The 20,925-nt window shown below is 56.3% G+C and overlaps 1 protein-coding gene across 1 annotated transcript in view; it reads right to left on the minus strand.

Annotated features, from left to right (window-relative positions):
* Positions 1 to 303: 303 nt before the first annotated feature.
* CARD11 (caspase recruitment domain family member 11) overlaps positions 304 to 20,925 on the minus strand; it is a 114,090-nt gene continuing 93,468 nt past the window's right edge. Inside the window, exons 12-25 of the mRNA XM_055340637.1 lie at positions 20,186 to 20,268; positions 18,973 to 19,073; positions 18,059 to 18,111; positions 16,191 to 16,323; positions 15,421 to 15,622; positions 14,890 to 15,016; positions 12,544 to 12,784; positions 11,878 to 11,974; positions 11,447 to 11,542; positions 9,746 to 9,881; positions 8,497 to 8,676; positions 4,404 to 4,528; positions 2,726 to 2,841; positions 304 to 967 (exon numbers count right to left, since the gene is read on the minus strand). Of these exons, the coding sequence (XP_055196612.1) occupies positions 763 to 967; positions 2,726 to 2,841; positions 4,404 to 4,528; positions 8,497 to 8,676; positions 9,746 to 9,881; positions 11,447 to 11,542; positions 11,878 to 11,974; positions 12,544 to 12,784; positions 14,890 to 15,016; positions 15,421 to 15,622; positions 16,191 to 16,323; positions 18,059 to 18,111; positions 18,973 to 19,073; positions 20,186 to 20,268 (1,895 nt within the window). The 3' untranslated portion in view covers positions 304 to 762. The remainder of the gene's footprint in view (positions 968 to 2,725; positions 2,842 to 4,403; positions 4,529 to 8,496; positions 8,677 to 9,745; positions 9,882 to 11,446; positions 11,543 to 11,877; positions 11,975 to 12,543; positions 12,785 to 14,889; positions 15,017 to 15,420; positions 15,623 to 16,190; positions 16,324 to 18,058; positions 18,112 to 18,972; positions 19,074 to 20,185; positions 20,269 to 20,925) is intronic.

Consider the following 20,925-nt stretch of genomic DNA (forward strand, 5'->3'; position numbering starts at 1 on the left):
CTGTGGAAGGACAGGCCCTTCCCAGAGTGGCTTGATAGCTTGTCACCCAAATCAGGACATATCTTAGCCAAAGAGGGGGCTGCCAGGAATTGCACCCAAAACCCCGGTACAAATTAGGTCTGTCCTGGGTAAGCGGGGATGTACGGCCTCCCTGCCTGCACCCCTATGCACAACTCAGGGCCTGACTTAAGCTTTCCAGAAGTGGTTTGCAGGTTACAGTGGCGGCAAGAGTGGAACACCTCTGCAAATGATGAAATAATATGATTTTTTTTAAAAAGGCTGAAAACAAGGAAATGTCTCCATTTTAATGCAAGAAAAATAATAGCATGGCACGTTTCCCCTTCCGCCCCAACTGTCCTGCCTGGGGAACGTGTATTTGGAGCGTCCCAAGGGCTGGTGGGTGCCCTGGCATTCAGGGTCCCTGCCCCACGGGTAGCACCCCTGTTCCATGCGTTACATTCATCCGCTGCTCAGGCTTCCGCGGGGCCGCTGGCCTCGGGCCTGGCGTCGTGTCTGTCGTGGGGCCCGGCCTCCCTGCTGACTCCATAGGGCAGGACCACTCGGCCAGGTCAGCCCTGGGGTGGGGGGGCCCTAAACCCGTCCCGCTCCCACCTGAGTGTCCACCCGCTCAGCTGCGTCTGCCCCGGGGTTCCCTGGCGGGGGAGCCCCCTGACCGGGTGGATGGAGGCCCCTCGCCCCCATGGCACTGGCCCCTGGGGTCCGGACACTCCCCGGGGCTGCGCTCAGACTCAGAGGCCCGCCTCACAGCTGGTCCTCGTCCACCCAGACGGTCTTGCGCTGTTCCTCACTGATCTTGTCTTTGAGGACCCGGAGCAGCTCCTCCACGCTGCCCCACATGTCGGCCTCCACCGTGGCGTACAGGCAGGGCAGGGCCTCCAGCTCCTTCTCCTTCAGCCGGCACAGCCGTAGGAATTCCTCCTCCGTCTCCGGCCGGGGCAGCATCTTCCTGTGGACAGGGGTGGGGGGACATGGGGGCTGTGGGAGCTGCGTGGGAACCCAGGCGTGGGGAGACTTGGCGTGGGGGCTGGGAGGGCGCTGTGCCACCTGACCCCTGCCCGCCCCACGGCTGTCACCTGCCACACCGGGTCTCCATGGTGCCCACTGCCTTCCAGCACAGGGCTGTGCAGCAGGCGGGGCGGGGGGGGGACACCTTGCTACTCTGGAAATCCAAAGAGGTGGGACTTAAAAAATCTTTTATTTGGTTTACTTTTTTTTTTTTTAATTCTTCCATTTTCAGGGCTAGCTGATGGGGCAGGGGAGCTGTTACCCTCCTTGGTCTTAACTGTGGTACAATGCATGTAAAAGTCCCCATCCTGACGGTCTTTAAGAGTACAGTTCAGTCATGGTAAGTTTATTCACCTCGTTGGGCCACTAACCTCTGGTACCTCTTCATCCTGTAAAACTGAAACCCATACCGACAAACACGCTCATTCCCCGACCGCCATCCCCGGTCCCTAGCGCCACCATCTACTCTCTGTGAATCCATCTCCTCCAGGGGCCTCACGGATGCTGAATCATACGGTATTTGTCCTTCTGTGTCTGGCTGATTTCGCCGAGCCTCATCTCTTCAAGCTTCGTCCAGGTGGCAGCAGGTGCCAGCATGTTCTTCCTTTCCAAGGCTCAGTCATAGTCCAGTGCATGGATGGACCACCTTCTGTTTGTCCATCCACTGATGGACACTTGGGCGGCTTCCACTTTTGGACATTTGGGAATAAGGCTGCCTTGACTGTGGGTGAGCAGTTATCTTTTTGAGATGATGCTTTGGATTCTTCTGGGCAGATGTCCTGGGGTGGAACTGCTGGATCACACGGCCATTCTGTGTGGACCCTCTGTCTTCCACAGCGGCTGCGTGGTTTCACATTCCCGCCTGCGGTGCGCTAGGCTTCTCCCCATCCTCACCACCACATGGGTGTTTATGGGTTTTGGACAGCAGCCATCAGAATGGGTGTGCAGTGGTGGGGTGGGGAGTTTTGTCGTTTGCTCATTCATGGGTTCCCTGGTGCCAAGCACTTAAACAGGTGCCCAGTAAAGATCTGGTGAAAGAGGTGAGTGGCCTAACCTCTCTTCCTCTCCTTTGTAGCTGTCTATAGGAGAGGTGAGGTCAGGGATAGTGCCACGTAGTGGCCAGGCCCCAAACCCCACAGCTAACCTTGCAACAAACACCACAGGCTTGACCTTGAACACAGATTCAGACCTTTCCTTGCCACCTGCCAGATAGGATCTGGGTCTTGGCTCTTGCTCAGGGGTGGTCCCAGCCACACAGCAGCTCGAGGGAGCCTTCTACGTCCTGTTGGATCATGTCCCTTGGCGTGCTCTGGACCCCTCAGCTGCAAGGTCACTGACCTCACACTGCCCACCACACCGCCTCCTGCAGCTGTCCCCGCCCCAAAGTCTGGGTCCTTCTCTGCCAGCACCTGCTCGGCCTGCCCTCACTGTTCTGGGGCTGCTCCCACATCAGCTTCCCTCCCCAGCCACCTGGGTCCTGCAGCCATCCCTCCCAGCACTTGTCCCCCCCCCCCCCCGACACGTTCTGTGTGTGTTACTGTCTCCGCTGCTAGAGGTTGGAGGTCGTGGCTGCCTTGGACTGCAGTCAGGCCCTCAATGAGGACCCCCTAATGGGGTGAGCAGGGGGACTCCACAGCCAGTGGTTCTCAGTGGGGACCCCAGAGGTGTGGCAGGGAGAGGAGGGGTCTCAGAGCCCTACCTAAACCTCTTGATGTTCTTCTCTGACACCCGAATGAAGAGCACGATGGGGTAAATCCTGGACTTGATCAAGTCTCTGGTGCAGCTGATCCCGGCCTCCAGAAGACAGTGTTTGTCCTGCAAGCACAGCAGTCGGTGGTCAGTAGCTCCTCCAGCCCCTCTGGGGAGGCTGGGCAGGGCCCGAGATGCAGGGCCAGGCTCTGCAGGTCAGGGACAGGGACGAGAGCCCCGAGTGCCCCCAGCTGCACTGGGGAGAGACCCAAGGGGAAGCTCGACCTCTGTAGGACAAGCCCCTGCTAGCGTGGACACCTGGTTCCACAGTGCTGCACACAGCGGTGGGCAGCGGCAGAGCCGAGGCACCTAGCCTGAGGGGAGGCGGGCGGCATGAAGGGGTTTTAATCAAAATCAAAATCGGCTTTCAGAACACCTGCTGCTCCCCTCAGCTTACCAAGGTGTTCTTGGTACTGTCAAGGGTGGAAAACCCTCAAAAGGTGAGGTGGGGCTGGACAGTCCTGGGAGCATCTGCAAGGGTTCTCGGGCACCCATGAGCTCATCCCTTCTGAAGCAGGACAATCTCTGTTTTGCTGGAAGTGTCACTTCAGAAACAAACCCCCCAAAGCCCAAATGCTCTGCATTGAAAGAGAAGGTCAATACAGGGAAGTGTGTGTGTTCCTAAGTGTGCAGCTCAGTGAATTTCCAAGGGGGGGAAAAGGGGGGGGTTTGGGGGGTTTTGGGGGGGGGGGGTTTTTTTTTGTTTTTTTTTTAAAAAAAATGTGTTTTTTGGGGGGGGGGGGGGTGGTTTTGTTTTTTTTTGTTTTTTTTGGTTTTTTTTTGTTGGGGTGTTGGGGGGGGGGGGGGTGGGTGTGTTGTTTGTGGGGGGGGGGGGGGGGGGGGGTTGGGGGGTGTTGTAATAGTGGGTATAAATTATGAAAGAAGAGGGGAAAAAGGAGGATAAAAGAAAGAGAGAAAAGGTGGAATAGAAATTTAGAAGATAATATTGAATATAAGGAAAGAGAATTATTAATGAAAGATAAAAAAAATGAAAGGAATAATTGTGATTTGGAAAGTGTAGAGGGAATTAGGGTTTTAATTTAATAAAGAATAGATTATAGAGAATTGGGGATGAGTGGTATGGGTATGGGGGGGGGGATTGGTTGAGAATGGATAAGAGAGAAGTAAATAAAATTGATAAATTTAGGTGGAAAAAAAAAATAGGAAGTGTGAGGGGGGGGGTTTGAAATTATGTTTGTTAGATGTAGGAGAGATATTTAAAGAAGGAGAATGTTTAGAGAAGAAGGAAATGTTAACTTAAAGAGAAATGGAAAAAATGTAATAAGAGAAAAGGAGAGCGAAAGGAGAGATAAATGAGAGTGAAAAACGGAAAGGGGAAATGGGAGGGCAGCTAGGCACATGTACAGTCCTGAACGATGTGAATCAGAACACTAGTGCCAGGGAACCATCAGAAACAGAAGGTGGTTTCAAAATATAAATGTGCATGTTGGAGCCCAGAGAATGAAGGTATGTGGAGAGGTAACGTGGAGCAGAAGGCAAAAGGAAAAGGAGGCTTGCCCACAGGGAGGTGAGAGCAACTCTGCACCCCACCCTTGTCTATGGCTGAGGTGGCCCCACAAAGACAACCAGTGGTGTCACCTGATCCAGCCCCCTGCCTCCCACCTCACCTTGGCGGCCACAGCTTCGATGTTGGCGGGAACAATACATTCGAAAGTGTTGGGGTTCTTCTCTCGGGAGTAGATGATGGTCTCTGTCTTTTGCTTTCTGAGGAACTCGTCTCTGGTGACAACATCTGAGGACAGAAGGTCAGTCCTGAGGGCAGCACAAAACTCCCCTTTCTGGGCTCAACAAAACTCTATGTTGATCCCCTCCTGGCCATGTTTAAACAAACCGTAGCTCCTCTACTAGACTGTGAGGCTTCTCAAGGGTAGGGTCAAGGTCGCAGTTCTTTACACTTTCCACAGCAGCCCACAGAAGAGCTGGTTGGTAAATTCTCAGCATTAAGTTTCACTGGACAAAGTAGCTCAGGCACTTAGGTGCAGTACTGGTGATGAAGGGTTTCCTGCTTTACTCATCAATCCATCTATCTACCTCGTCACCCATTCATCCATCCATCCATCCATCCATCCATCCATTCATGCAACCATCCATCCATCCACCCATCTATCCTTCCCCATCCACACACACACCCATGCATCCAACCATTCATCTAGCCATCCATCCATGCAACCATTTACCCATCCATCTACCCATTCACCCCAACCATACATCCATCCCTCCATCCATCCATCTACTCATCTATCCATCCACCATTCATCTGCCTATCTACCCATCCACCTACCCATCCATTCATCCATCCCCCCACTCCATCCCTCCATCCATCAAGCTAATTTTTATTGAAATTTAACATTTATTGAAAATCTACTAAGGGTCAGCCAGAATAAAAACACAGCTGTTCTTGTACTTGAGAACCTATGACCTAGCTGGGGAGAAAAATGTGGGATACAGAAGACAATGGAACAATTTAGTAGGTGCAGTGATGGGCTATTTATTGTGGCAGGAGTGAGGAAATGTGGAGGGAATAGGGGACAGGCAGGCTTCCTGGAGGAGGTATGTACTGGAGGCCCCACTCACTTGCTGGGTGACCCTGAACACATCTTTAATCTCTCTTTTTTTAAGATTTTATTTATTCATGAGACACACACACACACACACAGAGAGAGAGAGAGAGAGAGGCAGAGACACAGACAGAGGGAGAGGCAGGCTCCATGCAGGGAGCCTGATGTGGGACTCGATTCCGAGTCTCCAGGGTCACACCCTGGGCCAAAGGCAGGCACTAAACTGCTGAGCCACCCAGGGATCCCAACACATCTTTAATCTCTTGACCTCAGGTTCTCCATTTATGAAAGGAGGAGGGTGGAGTCAGCCTAGGCTAGCCGGGGAAGCCCACACTAGTCCTCAGTGTGCACTGGAAGTGAGTGGGAAGGGATCCAGGGAAGAGCCAGGAGGAAAGGAGCTGCAGTTGATTTCAGGGGAGGGAGGGAACCTAGAGCGCCCACCCCACAAGGCCTACAGGCCCCCAAGGGGAAGACAGATCATGTTTGCAGAGTTTAGAGTGGCTGAGTGTGATTTCCTTTTTTTCTTTTAAAGATTTTATTTATTTATTCATGAGACAGAAGAGAGAGAGAGGCAGAGACACAGGCAGAGTGAGAAGCAGGCATGTCCATGCAGGGAGCCTGACACGGAACTCGATCCCAGGTCTCCAGGATCACACCCTGGTCCGAAGGTGGCACTAAACCGCTGAGCCACCTGGGCTGCCCTGAGTGAGATTTCCTAATCAGGCTTTCTACCTAACCTCATATTGTCAGGGAGCCAGCTCAAAAATCCTTGGAACCCTAGGCAGGAGTAAAATCCTTTGCCCAGAGCCTCCCTGCAGGATGTGTGAGGCTCCCAGGGAGCCAAGCAGAGGAAGGGCATGAGGGTGCACATGCCTGAAAGGTTCCTGCACCTGAAGCTGGGCTATGGAGGGCTTTGGAAGTACTTGGACCCCGTGGAGAAGGGAGGTGGTTGCTGCGGTGGCTGCAGGAGCTGGCATTCAGCAAGCTGTGGGACTCATATCTGTGCCCTGCCCACTCCACATGGGGGCTGAGAACCTGGAACCCACGGTACACTTGGTCCCAGGGTGGCCTCTGCCCATCTGTGAGCTTCAAACTTGTACAAGAAGGGGCCACCATTATCCTGGTTTTATAGGCAAGGAAACAGGTTGATAACTTACCCCAAATAAACAGCTAGGGGGTGGGCAGGGGTAGAACCAGAGCTGGAAGCCACTTGTCTCAAAGTACATGATCTTTCCCACCAACCATACTATTTGCTGAGGGCCTCCTAGGGGCCAGGGGCTGTAGAGGAGTGACACAGGGGGTGTGGCCTCTCACTACCCACGGAGCCGGGCATTCCGGGAGACCTCAGGTGCGTCGGTGCCAACACGCAGCAGAAGGCTGTGTGGGGAGCCATCTCTCAGGACTCAGCAGGTGAGTCTGCTCCTGCTCAGGTGTCATCCCACCCTGATGTTAGAGCTTACTGATAAACACAGGAGTGAACACATACAAAATGTGCATCCTGGCCAGGGGCTATTCGGAAAGCTCCATACTATGGGTTCCCAGCCCTGGCCCCTCACGAGAACCTCCGGGGAGCTCTGCATAAAGGACTCCCAATGGATATGGCCCCCCTGCTCACAGGGATGTTAGCAGCAGCAGGAGCAATCACACAGATGAATCTCAGAAATATTATGTGGGGTGAAGGGAGCCAGGTATACGTGATTTCAAGCTACATGGCTTCATTTGTAGAAAAGTCTAGAAAATGCAAACTGATGTGTGATGAGAAGCTGTTCAACAGTTCCTGGGGCAGGGGGACGGAGGGGAGCCCAAGGGGGCACAATGTTCTGTCTCCTGGTTATGGCTGGGGTCATGGGGTGTAGACACCTGCCTGAATGCATTCAACCCCACATCCAAAATGGGAGTGGGTTGCTGAATGTGAATGGTACCTTAGAGGGCAAACTTAAAACCCTGACACCTCCACCTCATGTCCACTAGGATAACTACCATTAGGGCAAATGACAGGTGTTGGTGAGAGTGGGGACAAACTGGGCCCCTGTGTGTGCTTGTGGGAATGTGGAATGGTAGAGCCTTGTTGCAGATGATGGTGGCAGTTTAAAATAAAAACAAAACACAACTTCTAGAATCACCATGTGAGCCAGCAATCCTGCTGCTAGGTCTATCCCCAAAAGAACTGTAAGTGGGCACTTGAAGAGATCCTTGCTCACCCAGTTCATGGCAGCATTATTCACAACAGCCCAGAGGTGGAAGCACCCAACGTGTCCACAGACAGATGATGGATAAACACCGTGTGGCACACCCACACTGTGGAATATCCTCTTGGCCTTAACAAGGAAGGAAGTGCTGACACCTGCTACCATGGGGATGGACCTTGAGGACACTTTGTTGAGTGATAGAAGCCAGAGGCAAAGGGATAGACACCGTAGCCTGCACCACCCCCTGTGAGGTCCCCAGGGGAGCCCAATTTACAGGGGCAGACACTAGGTGGTGAGAGCCAGGGGCTGGGGTGAGGGATGAGTGTTTCACGGGAATAGAGTTTCAGTTGGGAAGACAAAAAAGTTCTGGAGATGAATGTGCTTGATACCCATGAACTCGATGCTTAGAAGTGGTTAAAGTGGTGAATTTTATGTTTTGTATATTTTACTATAACAACAACAAAACTACCCTCCTCTGGACACCTGACATTTGGTTGGTATGGGCGGCCCTGCACGTCCACTATTTCAATACAGATGATGCTGAGGATGATTCTAGTTTGCAGCTGAGACTGGGACTCAGCCTCCTGTGTGTAGGGTGCACGACCATGGTTCCCCCTAACCACATCAAGGGCATGGAAGCCCCAGTGATGGATGGCTTGGCTCTGACCTGAGGGCCCAGAGTGGGGACCCCAGGTCATGTCTCCTAACTGACTATGTCCCCTTTGTCTTGAACCTTCGGTGTGAAAGGCAAAGGGAAGGCCAGTGTTCCCTGCTCTGGGGCCACAGTGAACTCAGCGAGGGCTGGCATGGCAACAGGGACTGAGACTCTCCCTCCCCATGTACACCAGGCCAGGAGGGAGTGTGGCCCTTCCTGCTCTCCTGCCCGGCCACCTGATCAGTGGAGGAGGAGGAGGAGGGCAGGCATGGGCTTCTGGCCGGCGGGGCACACTCACCTGGCTTACACATGGTGAACTCCATTGCACCCCCAGAGTTGAGCAGCTTCTGGACCAGTGCCTTGGCCAGCATGGTGGGTGTGAAGAGGACCGGCCGGCGGCGCTCGCAGTAGAAGGCACGCACCAGGCTGTAGGGGATCAGGCTGAGGTTCTTGCTGAGCTCACTCTCTGGGTCCAGCTCTGCAAGAGGACAGGAAAGGGCTGGCTGTGAGACCCTGGCCTGCCCGTCAGGGTGCAGGGCATGGATGTCCTGGGAGCCTGGCTGGTCCCAAGGAGCCTGCAGGAACCAGGACACCCTTTGGCCACCCAGGAATATTCACGCAGTAACCCATGGGCCGGGCCCTGTTCTGGGAGCTGGGGCCAGGGAGGTGGTGGCGGCAGGTGGCAGGTAAGCAGTATGTAGCAAGCCCCACTGCTCACTCTGGGCAGTAGGGCTGAGCTCTCAAGGAGGGGGCTGGAGCGGGATGGACAAGGATGGGTTTTCTGAGGACAGTCAGGGCCTGGGGCTGGTGTTTAGACACGGAGCCAGGTGTGGAGAGCTGGAGTGAGAGCAGTTTGGGCAGAGGGGTGGGCGGGCAGGGAGTGAGGGGGGGGGTGGCAGGAACTGATGGGGTGGCAGTAGGGGCCTGGGGCTTACTTTGGAAGCTCTGGGAAGCCACCAGGGCCAGAGGCAGGGAGTAATGTGGACTCCTTGCTGCCTTTTCAAGGGGAGTAGAGCAGAGCCAGCCCCAGGCAGCTCCAGGAACTGCCTCCCCCAGGGACCAGCAGCCCCCTGACCCGGCTGTCGAAGGGCCAGTCTGGAGAGGAGCCCAGCACCTCTGACCACTGGTGCCCGGGCCAGCCTGGCCCCATGAGGACAGCTGGGAGGGCTGGCTTGCCACCAGCAGGGGACTATATACCCAGTGACCCCTGGCGGGCTTGATAAATGGCAAGAAGCACGCTGTGGGGAGAAAAATCAATAAGTGAACACTTCACAGCAAACAGCTCCAATTAACACGGGCATCTGGGCTCAAACCAACTGCAGCGAGTGTTTGTTAGGGGTGAGCCTGGCGGGACGCCACCCCGCAAGGCTGTGTCTCCCAGCCGAGGCCAGGCAGGTCCCCTGGCAGCTCCTCCCAGGCCGGGACCCCTCTTTGGAGGGAGTGGGTGTTCCAGCTGCTCCAGTGGGGACCCATGTGACCTGCACAGCTCCCCCTGCAGCCTCCCAGCCAGGAGGAGGTGGGGAGGGGCCAGGCCATCAGCACCATACCTTCCTGCTTCTCGGTCAAGAGCTTGGTGGTGTCCAGTGACGACCGGGCCAGGCTCCCCAGCGGGCTCCCCGAGACTATACGGACTCGCTCGTTGCTGTTCATCCTCTTATATTTGTTCTCAGACCTGCTGACGAACTAGAGGACAGAGCGAAAGCCTTTGCTTCTAACCACACAGAGCTGCCTCTCAACCCAGACACAGACAGACCTCTGCTTAGACCCCAGCTCTGCCCCTGGGGGGCCGACTCAGTCCCCTCCCCTGGCCCCCTGCAAACACAGGAGGCACCTAGCAGGCTGAGAGGGTCCTCTGGCTGTTTGGGGAATCATTAGTAGGTAAGCAAGCAAACAAATGGCGACTCTCCTCCCTAACCATGCTTGAAGCCTGTTGAGGGGTGGGCTGTGGGTGGGGTGCATGGGGTGGCCTGGTCCGGATAGGCCCTCAACAAGTCCCTCTGGTAATCCCATGTGCATTCCTGGGGGGGGGTGGGGCACGGGTGGAAGGTCCCTGGCAGGGAGCCCCCACTGGTAGGACGGCTCACAGACTACCCACAGAACCCCCTGCCTCAGTATGCTCTGGGGGGGGGGGCGGGTCCCTGCTCCCTTGGACAATTCAGAGCTGAGCCCTAGAGGGTGGAGAGGGATGCCCCAGTGATGCACACAGAATCCAAATTCCCACCTACTCCCTGGGCTATTTTGATCTTTCCTCTACACCCTCCTGCAGGAAAGAAAATCCAGGAGCTGAGATCATAGTCTGGCTCTGTGGTTAAGTGGCCCCCAGAGTGAGCCATCCAGAGATGCCCAAGGCTTCTGACTCTTGCATAACATGTGGCCAGTGACGTGGGCAGTAGGAACAGCTCAGACTCATTAGGATTCCTCCTAACTCTGAGTTTCTTTCTGGCACCTGTCTGTATCTACCTAGTTTCAGGGTCACATCATTAGCCATTTCTCTGGGTTTCCTATGTTCTCTGGGAGGGGCGGAGTGACACACAAGCTTCCCTGGGGCCTGATTAGCACAGTACCAACACAGGAACGTCCTTGCAGGACCACACCTTAACATTACTCCCTTAGCTCTTGTCAGCAGGTAACAGAAGAAAGGGCCACACAGAATGCTTCTGCATTTCTGTGAAATCCCTTCTGAAGCTATCACCTACTATGCTATTCAATGTCCTTGTAAAATGATTCATGCAAAAAGAAAAATCCATTTTAGAATTAAATATAAGGGAAAATTTTTTCTGGTCCTAAAGAACTAAAATGTTTCTGTGGTCAGAGAAGATTTAAAGAATCTATAGCATTTCCCTTTTTTCCTTGGCTGCCAGGATGCTCAGAGATAAATTTCATGCTCGATCGGAGGGATGCAACTGACCCGGACACCTACGGTGTTTGTTTTCTTCTCCTGATATACAGTTTCTGATCTTTCTACTAATACTTGAATAGCTAAGTTGTTTCAGTTCTTTTAGCCATAAATTCCTCAAATCTTTTTCTGAGAGCGATGTAGCTTCCAACAGGTGCAGAGACCGTCTACCGACCAGTCGCGGTGAGGGTAAAATGGGATGGCAATTGTGAAGCACCGTGAAAAGCTAGAAGTGGTGTACAAACACAAAGCAGTTATTTTGGCCAAGTCCTCTCTGCTTGGCAGCGAGAGGGCGGAGCCACAGCCCACCGTGATGGTGATCGCAGTGGGCAGGCGCTCCGGAGCGCTTTACCTGAAGGAGCTGGCCGAAAAGGAAACTTGCTCGCGAGAGGCGCGGACTGACCCGGGGGTCGCTGGAGGACAGTGGCTCCTCAGGCTGCAGGGTGTTCTGAAACCAGTTAGCAGTAGGTCAGGCGCGCTGGGTGGGCCAGGACGCTCCTGCGTCCTCCGGCCCCCTCTGTGCTAAGGGGAAGGGCGCCCGTCATGGAATCAAAGCGTCCCAGATGGGGAGCAAGGATGGGGGGTAAGAGGAGCCCCGAGATTTGTTCTAGCAGAGACCAGAGGTGCAAAGAGGGGAGGTCCCCGAGGGGCAGGCTCCTCCGTTCCCGAGGAACCAAGTCCCATAATCCATCACCCTTGAGATTAGTGGCTCCCATGGGACCCCTCCCCAGACCTGCCCGGGGGGGGGGTGCGATGGAGCCGGCAGGCCGCTGGGTGACCTACCCGGAGCGCCCTCAGGGTGTGGTGGGTTGTGTCCGCCTCTTCTCGGTTACCTCTGTGCATGAGGCGCTGCAGCTTGACCAGGAGGAGTTGCTGGGCTCTGGGGGGATGGGACGGGAGGGCAGAGCCTTAGGGCCGGGCCTGCCCCAGTGCACGGAGCACTCTGGGGTGCTGGGAGCACCCCAGGGAGGACACGGCGCCCGGCAGCTCAGCTTGAGTCCCGCAGCCAGTGCTGACTGCGGCAAAGTCACCCCTCTGGGCCCTGGTAGATGGGGGCTGCTGAGGCTGACCTCACGGGGCTGGCCTGGGCGGCAGCTGGACACCAAGTGCTTTACAGACGCCTGCCTGCCTAACCCGGGGAAGCCTGATGCGCTACTGCTATGCTGTCACATAAGATGTCAGGGAGGGGGCCTACGGCAAGGCAAGGACTAGCACAGAGCTTAAAATCAAGAGCCCAGGATGCTCTGGCGATGCCCGAAAGAGGGTTTCCTCGGCACTAGTGACGCAACAGGACCCAAGGGAGCTATATCCCCGGGCAGGCAGGGGAGGCTTCAGGAGGAGGAGGGAATGGGCGGCTCGCTGGTCAGCAGGTGAAGGCTGCCCTATGAGCCCCTCTACGGGGCAGCGGCCCCCCACCGTTCCCCGGCCTGGTGCCGGCTCTGGCCTCACCGGCTGTAGCTGGGTATGGTGCCCACATCCAGGTCATGGTCTGTGAAAGGGTCGACCCGTGCACACAGCCACTCGTGCCTATCCTGGTACATGGTGTCACGGACGTGCACGATGTCATCGCACTTTAGAGACAGGGAGCAGGCGTCCAGCTGGCTGGAGATGTTCAGGTTGAGCCGGATGTAGAAGGAGTCCCCTGATGTGATCAGGCCCTCCTCCATGTCCTTCAGCAGCTTCCGGTACCCTGTGCACGGAGAGAGGGTAAAGGAAGCTTGGGACGTCCATCAGTGGAGGGCCTCCTGCTGCCAAGAACCTCCAGGCGCAAATTCCCTCCTTGCCAACCCCCAGAGACATGCCTGTGTGGCATTTTCCTCTTGGGGCCCATGGGGACACCCCCAACAAGCCAGTAGCTGTGTCATGTGTGGGTTTTCCTCTTTGCCTTGGCTGCCCAGGAGCTCAGAGCTAAGTTTTGCACCAAGTTGCCTCAAGTCTAGGACCTCGGCTACGATCTCTACACCTAGCTCACCACTGGGGGGTTTTCTTCCCTTTCATTGTTCCACGACTCATACACATGCATCGTTCTTACAAATGCATGCACCTGGGCAAGTGCGCTTGGAGCCTCCCTCATGCCTCCTGGGTCAATACTGTTCCCCCCTTTGATTCCCCATGCTGGCACCACAGCAGAGCTGTGCCACATGGCATGGAAATGGACGTGCCCTTCCATGTCTGGCTTCTGCTGGTCATGTTACATCTGTGACACTCGCCGCAACGCTGCCACATGGCATATGTGTCCTCTTTCATCACTGCGAGTGTGCCACGGGCACTCATTTACCGCTCCTCCTGTGTGCACACCTGTGCTCTTTCCAGGCTCTGGCTGCAATGGCTCGCTCTGCTGTGAACTTCCTCATAAGTGTCTTTGGTGGACATGCATGCTCATTTTTTGGACTCTACTCACAGAAGTGGAATCACTAGGTCCCTGATTAGCTAGACATGTAGCTCTGTAGACAGTGCCCAGAGGTTTTCCAAAGTGGTAGGACCACGGCACGTGCTGTTTCAACCTTATTTAATACCATTGTCCTTTATAGCGTGAGTTTTTACAAATCCCCTTGGAAGGAAGCTGGGCATAAACCACAAATACAATAAATCCAGCAAACTGAATGTCTGTAGCATAAATCCTTAACATAAATCCCCAAATCGGCCCCACGTGCACAGAGCTGCATAAGATAGTGGAAGCTACAACTGTCCTAGAGCTGGACCCAGCATGTCCACGCCACACCCACCAGGCAGGCTGGGATCAGCAGGATTGTGTGATTAGTGTTCCTGGAGAAGTGTCGGACTCCTGGTTGGGTCCTTCCCACTCCCCTGCTCAGGGTTAACTCCCATCACTATCCAAGCTCTCTGCCCCTCAGAGAAAGGCCCACAGATGGGACCTGCTGGATAGGACCTTTCCTGAACTGGAGTCCAGATCACAGGGCTACAACTCTCGGGACGCTGCTGGCCAGTGGGCAGGGTGCTGCCCAGAGACTGTCTGCTGAGCTGGAAAGCCAGGCTGGGAAGATGGGAGGAGCCTGCCTGCAATGAGGACGAAGTGGAGGGGGAGGAGGAGAAGGCTGGGCCTTGTGTGTAGGGACAGAGCATGATGATCGTCTTCCACACCAAATGACAGGGCACTGCCAGGAAGGAGGGCAGGCTAGCAGGCGGCAGTGGGGAGTGGCTAGAGAGAAAGTGGCTATTTATGCTCTGTTGAAACATTCATGAGCCCTAGTGGTTAAAAATAAGATCCAGCTGCAGAGATAATCATGCAGGAAAAAAACCCAGAGGTGAGAATGGGGCCTTAGACTTTGGGAAATGGAAGACAGAGCCTGCTGCTCAATGCCTGGGAGCTGCGGCTGAGAAAGAGAAGGGGCCAGATGGGAAGGGAGTGAGGCCTTCTGGGGATTGTTCTGGAGCCCAGCCACGGAGCAAAAGGCCTGGTCCAAGCTTTGGCTCAGCAGACCTGCTGGTGCGGGAGCGGCCAGCCCGAGTCCCTGCCTGAGTCAGGACCAGGAAGTAAGCTTCAACCTGGCAGCGGGAGGGGTGAGCCAGGCCAGGCAGGGAAGGGGCCGGCCGCACGTGGCCAGGCATGCCATCTACACCGAGGTGTGCCAGGGCAGGTGTGTGCTCACCTGTGCTCGCATTCATCTGCCCTTCCCTGCCTGTTGTCCTGCCAGTCCCTCCTGACGGGGATGGGCCTGGCTTGTTCCTCCCACTGAAAAGGTGAGCCAGCAGAGGATGCTTGTCCCTGGTCCCACCCACATCTGGTGTCCTGCTGGCCGTGGCCGAGCGCATGTTTGAGTCTGGTGGCTTTACCTTCCTGGTTGACTTTGTAGTACAGTGTGACGGAGCCGCTGCACCTCTGGATGGTCCAGTGCACCTCCTCCTTTGTGCACGTATCCAAGGGGACTTTTTGTCTCTCGCCTTTGATGCAGCCTTCCAGCTAGATATCAAAGACACACTGCTCTTCCCGGCTCCATGGGTGGGCAGAGCTGCAGGGGTGAGGCCACCCCACAGGGAAACCAAAGCCTTTCTCCCCAAACAGTAACTAGCTCAATGTCCCTGAGAACAAAGGAAGCATCCCATTTAAACTCATTTGCCTCCCCATGCACTGGTGTGTGTACATGTGTGTGCATGTGCATGCACAGGCTCTAGACACAGGAGTGAGGGCCTTCAGATGGAAGGAGAGAGACTTAGGGCCAGGGGGCTGCTCCCTGCCTCCCTCCAGCTCCCTCCTCTGGGTGGGGGTGGGGGTGTGCCCTCTGCCAGGACATGTGCAGAGGAAGTAGGGGAAGACCCCGGGCACCCTGGTTGTGCCACCACCTCCCCCAGCCCCCGGCCCCTCACCAGTAGCAGCTGGTGGCCCTCATGGAGGCCAGCCTTCTCGGCCAGGGAGCCTGGCTTGACCGAGTGGACGAAACTCCCTCGTGCATTGCCCCCGAGCAGGGTGAGCTGTGAGATGAGACTGTCGCCATTCAGTGTGGTGTACTGCATCGAGGGCCCGGGACCCCGCACGTGCCCCACAGATGTGACAGATGGCCGGAAGGGTCTGTGTCAGGGAAGGAAACAGTGGTTAGGTGGCTGTGATTAGGACACTGTTACCTGGCCATGCCATGGAGATCCCATCCCTGGGAGCTGCAAGAGCAGCCACCTGAGGTGACAGCTTGCAACCTGCTCCTGCCGGGAAAGCACACAAGATGCTGAGCTGTCCTCCAACCAGTGGCCATGGCCACACTGTGCTTGCACCCTGGCTGACCATCCCCGTGGGCTGGGCCAACAAGGGCACACTGGCTGCTCTGTTCCTCCTCACACACCAGGTGGGCCACTATGGGCACAGACCACAGGGCTTCCCCCATCTCATGGGGGGGTGCTGGGGCCAGTCGGACATCCATTGCCACCCCCTTGCCTCTACCACACTGTGTGGTCCTGGGCAACCCCCATCCTCTCTGGGCCTGATGCGGGGGGGCAGTGGTTTCTGGTTCTGAGACACTGTGGTTCCTGATTCTAGAACATAGGGGAGGTGGATGGTCCCTTTTTGGCAGTTCTAGGGGGTGAGTGGCCTTTACCCCACCATCCCTTCTCCCAACTCTGGCTCCCCTTTCCCACGACCACAGTACCTTTCTAGAGAGAACTTCCTAAACATGAGGTTGACTTGCTCCAGGTCATAGGCATCCAAGCCCTCGGACTGGTGGGAGGAGGAGGAGGAGTGAACAGATGGGGGTCCAAAGGAGGAGCGCTCATGACTGTCATCTGCAAAGGAGCCAGTGCACATGAGGACCAATCCCTGCCCCTCCCCACCTCCCTCCCAGGAGGTTCTCCTGCTGGGCCTGGGCCAGGAAGCTTCTAGAAGATGCTTTACACTGCATCTTCTTCCGCAGAGTCATCCCCTTGCCTCGGAGTCCCTTCTTAAGGGAAGTCTCACCAGCTATCTGCTTTTCAAGCCTCCTGTTTCTATACCTGGGAAAGGAGTCTGTACCAGCAGGCACCGGTTCTGCTTCTGAATTGGGGTCCATGTTTTCATCTTGGGACCACCTGAGGTCTTACCATCTGCCACTTTTGGGGATGTGGACTGGGGCAGGACCCAAAGAGCAGAGTCTGGACTGAGTATAGGAGCCCCCTCTTCCCAACTCAGCGGGAAGGACTCCGAGGACTTGGTGCAAAGACACCCACTCCACACGGCCCAGGTGCAGGGATGGAGGATGTGCAGACCTGGCTCTGGGCTGATAACAAAGGCTTCTCTGCAAAGGGAATTTGTCCTGACGCTGCAGAATGCTTTGGATGGCTGCCCAGAATTCTCTTTTGAGCTCTCCCCTTTCCAAAACTCCTTCAATTCTTCTCATTACCCAGCCTCTATTAGATGCTAACCTCTCTTTAACACTTGATAGCTTCTGATGGTCCCCAATTAGGGAGAGCTGCTAATCCTTCATTTTATCTGCTGGCAGCCTGAGCTGCTGAGGGTGGAGGCAGAGTTGGGGGAACCCCGGGAATGAGAGGGCTGGCAGGCCACACCCGGGGAGTCTGGGCCAGCCCCGTGCTTCTAGCTCAGGAGGAACAGGGGCCACCCAAGGCACGGAGGCATCTCCAGGAGGCCTCTGAACCCTTCCTGTCCCTTCGTCTTTTGCACACAGTCGAGTGCTCTGGATAGTACATTCACTGGTTCACAGCTATACTACCTGGGTGTTGGCCAAGTCAAGGACTCAGGGACGTGAGTTTTCGTGTCCTGTGCCCCAGGCAAGGTGAGGTGTGGGGGCTCAGTGTCTGCTGGGCTAAACCAAATCTACGCCCCCCCTCCCCATTGGAAGAGTCCGTGGCTCCCAGGAGACTGAGCCCCCATTCCTGGCTCTCTGTACAGATGTTCAAGGCCCAGGGAATATCCTGACAATCACACAGTTCAAACAGCCCGTGGGGCTGTTTTAGGATTGCTACATACCCTTGGGTCTCCCCAGGGCTTGCCCACCTCATTTCCTATCCCCCTCCCTGCTGCTACTACTCGTTATTTTCAGGTTGGTTGACAGCTTCGTACAAAGATTCTTAGGCTGTCTCCCTGCCTTACACCCACCCCATCCCACTGTTCCCTGAGCTTTCTGTGGCTCCATGCCTGCATTTGCAAAAGGAGGGTCCCAACAGCCTTTCTGCAAACAGTTGTTGTTGATTAAACTCTCTCTTAAAAATCTAGACCTACCTGACTCTGTGCTCAGCAGCTACATGGCCCCTGCTGCCTCCAGAGGAGCCAGGCTCCTCAGGCTGTACCCCCACTCTCAAACCCCCACCCGGCAGCTCTTCAGGGATGAGGCCTTGCTCTCGAGTGCAGACAGCAAGCACTACCCTCCCCAAATCCACGCCACATATGTTTTCTGAGGACCTAGGTGGCACAGGGCTCTGTCCTGAGCTAGAGGGTCAGGGCCATGGTGGGCGTGGCCCTGCCCCCACTGGAAGGCAGGTGGCCCCCACACCGGTATGTCTCTGAGATCTGCCAGGCACCTACCATCAAAGTCCAAGACATCAAACCCACCGCTGTCGTTGTCTTCCTCGACTGTGCTGTAAGACACAAGGGAAGGACGGGGTGATGGGGGGGGGGAGTGCATGTGTGCGTGGGAGCTCTCCAGGCCATATGGTGGTTGGTTGAAGGTGGGGGAAGATTCTGGGAAGTTCCAGCTCTCCGAGAGGCCTTGGTTTTGAGAGGGCAGCATGGGCAGGAGGGCTGGATAAGGCTGGATGCTCTGCTGGAGGACAGGGTGTCCCAGGGAACCGGAGTGAGGAGGCTTGTGAAGGGCAGGTCACAGAGTCCCCAACAGCCCCACCTGGGCCCTTCACCCAGGACGGGATGGGGGCGAGGTGGCAGTGTGCTCCTCACATGTGGTTCTTGCCATAGAGCAATGAGGCCCAGACCAGGCTGTCGGCAGAACCAGAGATGCAGATCCCACCCTGCAGGCCACTCCATGCTGCCAGCTGTTCTGGAAACCACCCAGTGATCTCTGACTTTGAGTGTGAGACACCAAATGTCCAGCTGACAGGAAGCATCTGAATGTCTGGGGAAGAGCTCCACTGTGGTTTTCCCAGCTGGGGACACTGATGGTTTCCAAGAGGCGAGGAAGTGAGACAGGACGCAGGAATTGGGAGGCGATTTCTGGGGTCTACCACTTTTTGGCAAAAAAGCCACCCCCTGGGGCCTGGGCACTGGGGAACCTGATTTCTGGGCAGCTCGGGGCAAATGGACATAGGCTTAGTCAGCTGGTAGCTAGCTGGGTGACCCTGGGAAGGCCACCTGCCTTCTCTGAGCCTCAGCCTCATCTCTAAAGTGGGCAGCATCCTGCCTACCTTTCAAGGTTGGCTCACGGACTGAGTGAGTGGATGTGGAAAGGCACCCGCAGGCACCCTGCTCCCTCCCCTGTCACCCACCTGCGGTGAGGCGCGTCTTCTTTATAGCGCCTGAGGATGGAGTCATTTCCTGGGGGCTCGGCAGTGATGGACATGATGCTAGAGCGGCTCCGGTGGGGCTGCTTCAAAACACACACAGATGTGTGATGGGGAGCCGGGTGTTTACCCCCACCCCCGTGCCTCCGCAGACATAAATATTATATACGCAAGGACTAAACTGAACACGGATGCATCCCCACCCCCGACTTGCTTGAGCTGGTTCTCAGCAGCGACCTTGGCCAGAGAAAGCTTGAGCTCAGCCTGGGGCAGCCGCAGCCGTTGAGCCTGGCTCACATCTGCTCACACATCTGCTCACCTCGGGAGGGGGCGGGGAGGATGCGGACGGGAGTCCGCCAAGGCTGGGGCAGTGGGGGGGCAGGGCAGTGCCTTGTGCCCTGCACAGGCTGAGCTCCGTGGCCCCCTGGGCTGTGGCGTCAGCCAGTGCTGACCAGCGTACTCTGCACAACAAGAGGACCTGTGGGCCTGGTGGTGGTGGCAGCAACAGATGCTGACCAGGCGGTATGGCTGCTGGAGGACGACCCTTTGAGAGGAGGCCTGCCAGCTCTTGGCAAGAGCTGCTTTAAATAAAAGCCTCAGATTTTGCCCCCCAGAGCTGCAACCAGACAGGAGCCATTCCTTATCAAACCTCTGTGTCCCCCAGGGCCTGATTTTGGAAGCTGAGCTGACAAGCTTCCCAGGGCTTCGCCTCTGGGGTTAGAATTTCTAATCCCATGCCTTCTGCTGCCTGGCTGTGGGGAGTGACACTGGATGCAGGGGCTGGGACCCCACGGGCGTGGGGAGGTGGAGGTGGGGGGTTGGGGCTGGGGTCCGTGGTCTCGGGCTCAGCAGCGCCAGCCGGGCTGCCCGAGGTGCCCAGGGCCCCCAAGTTGCAGCAGAATTTTCAGCCGCCGCCTGTGCAGTTCACTTCCGCTCCTCAGAGGCCCATCCGTTCCTCCCACCAAGTGTTAAATTGGGAAAGGAGGCGGCGAGAAGGTGTAAATACATCGTGAGCTGGTGGAAACATCTTTAAATAAACATAAGGAGGGTCTGGGCTGCAGCCCCAGAGTGATGCTGCTCGCGGCCCGGCGCAGAGAGTAAAGCAGGGGGCCCAGCCTGCTGGGCGGAGGACGGTGAGCGAGCGTGGGGGTGGGCACAGGTCGGAGCTGGAAGGGGACATGCTGGGGCCCTGGCTTACCATCTTGGAGAACGAGTTGGTGATGGGCAGGGATCTGGAGGAACTGGGGCTGGCGTCTATGCCTTCTTCTTCGTGGCCTCGCCCTGTCCTCATGGAGGCAGGAGGCAAAGGGAAAGGCAGGGAAGAGGGGATGAAGAGCTCCTGTGGGCACCGAGCACCTGGGTGCTGTCCTGTCTGGGTGGCCTGTCCTCCTGGGGGGAGCGTGGGGACACCCTCCTCCCTCCTCTGGGTTCCCCAGCTGTAGGCTCCCAGAAGGGAGCCCGGTCTTGTACACGGGTGCATCCTGCCATAGCCGGGCCTGGGGCAGCCTCTGCAGAGGCTGGGCCATGTCCTTTGTCTCCGAGGACTCAGGCGGGCCCCCCCCCCCCCCGACACTCTGTGGAACAACAGGAACTGGGAGCATGTGTCTCTCATAGAGTAGAAACGTCCCTGCCCAGCAACCCCATCCTCAATACGGATCCCACCCTTTCTATGAAACAGGCCGACTGGAGACTGGGCCAATCGTGGCAGAGTCTGTGGCCTCCTCAGTAAAGCTCCCGGTGACCCTCCTGCTCTTTCAGGGGCCATCTGGGGTTCTGCGCACACTTCTCTCAGCTCTTGCCTTGCTGCACAGGAGAGCCAGCTTTCCCACCCGGCCCCCTGTGCCTTGTGCATGGACCGTCAGACACACACACACATCATAATCTGTGGGCATCTCAAGCTGGACAATGGCAAAGGCTTGGGGAGAGTCCAGAAGCTCC

The sequence above is a fragment of the Nyctereutes procyonoides genome, unplaced genomic scaffold (genome assembly GCF_905146905.1).
Source record: "Nyctereutes procyonoides isolate TBG_1078 unplaced genomic scaffold, NYPRO_anot_genome, whole genome shotgun sequence".
NCBI lineage: Eukaryota > Metazoa > Chordata > Mammalia > Carnivora > Canidae > Nyctereutes > Nyctereutes procyonoides.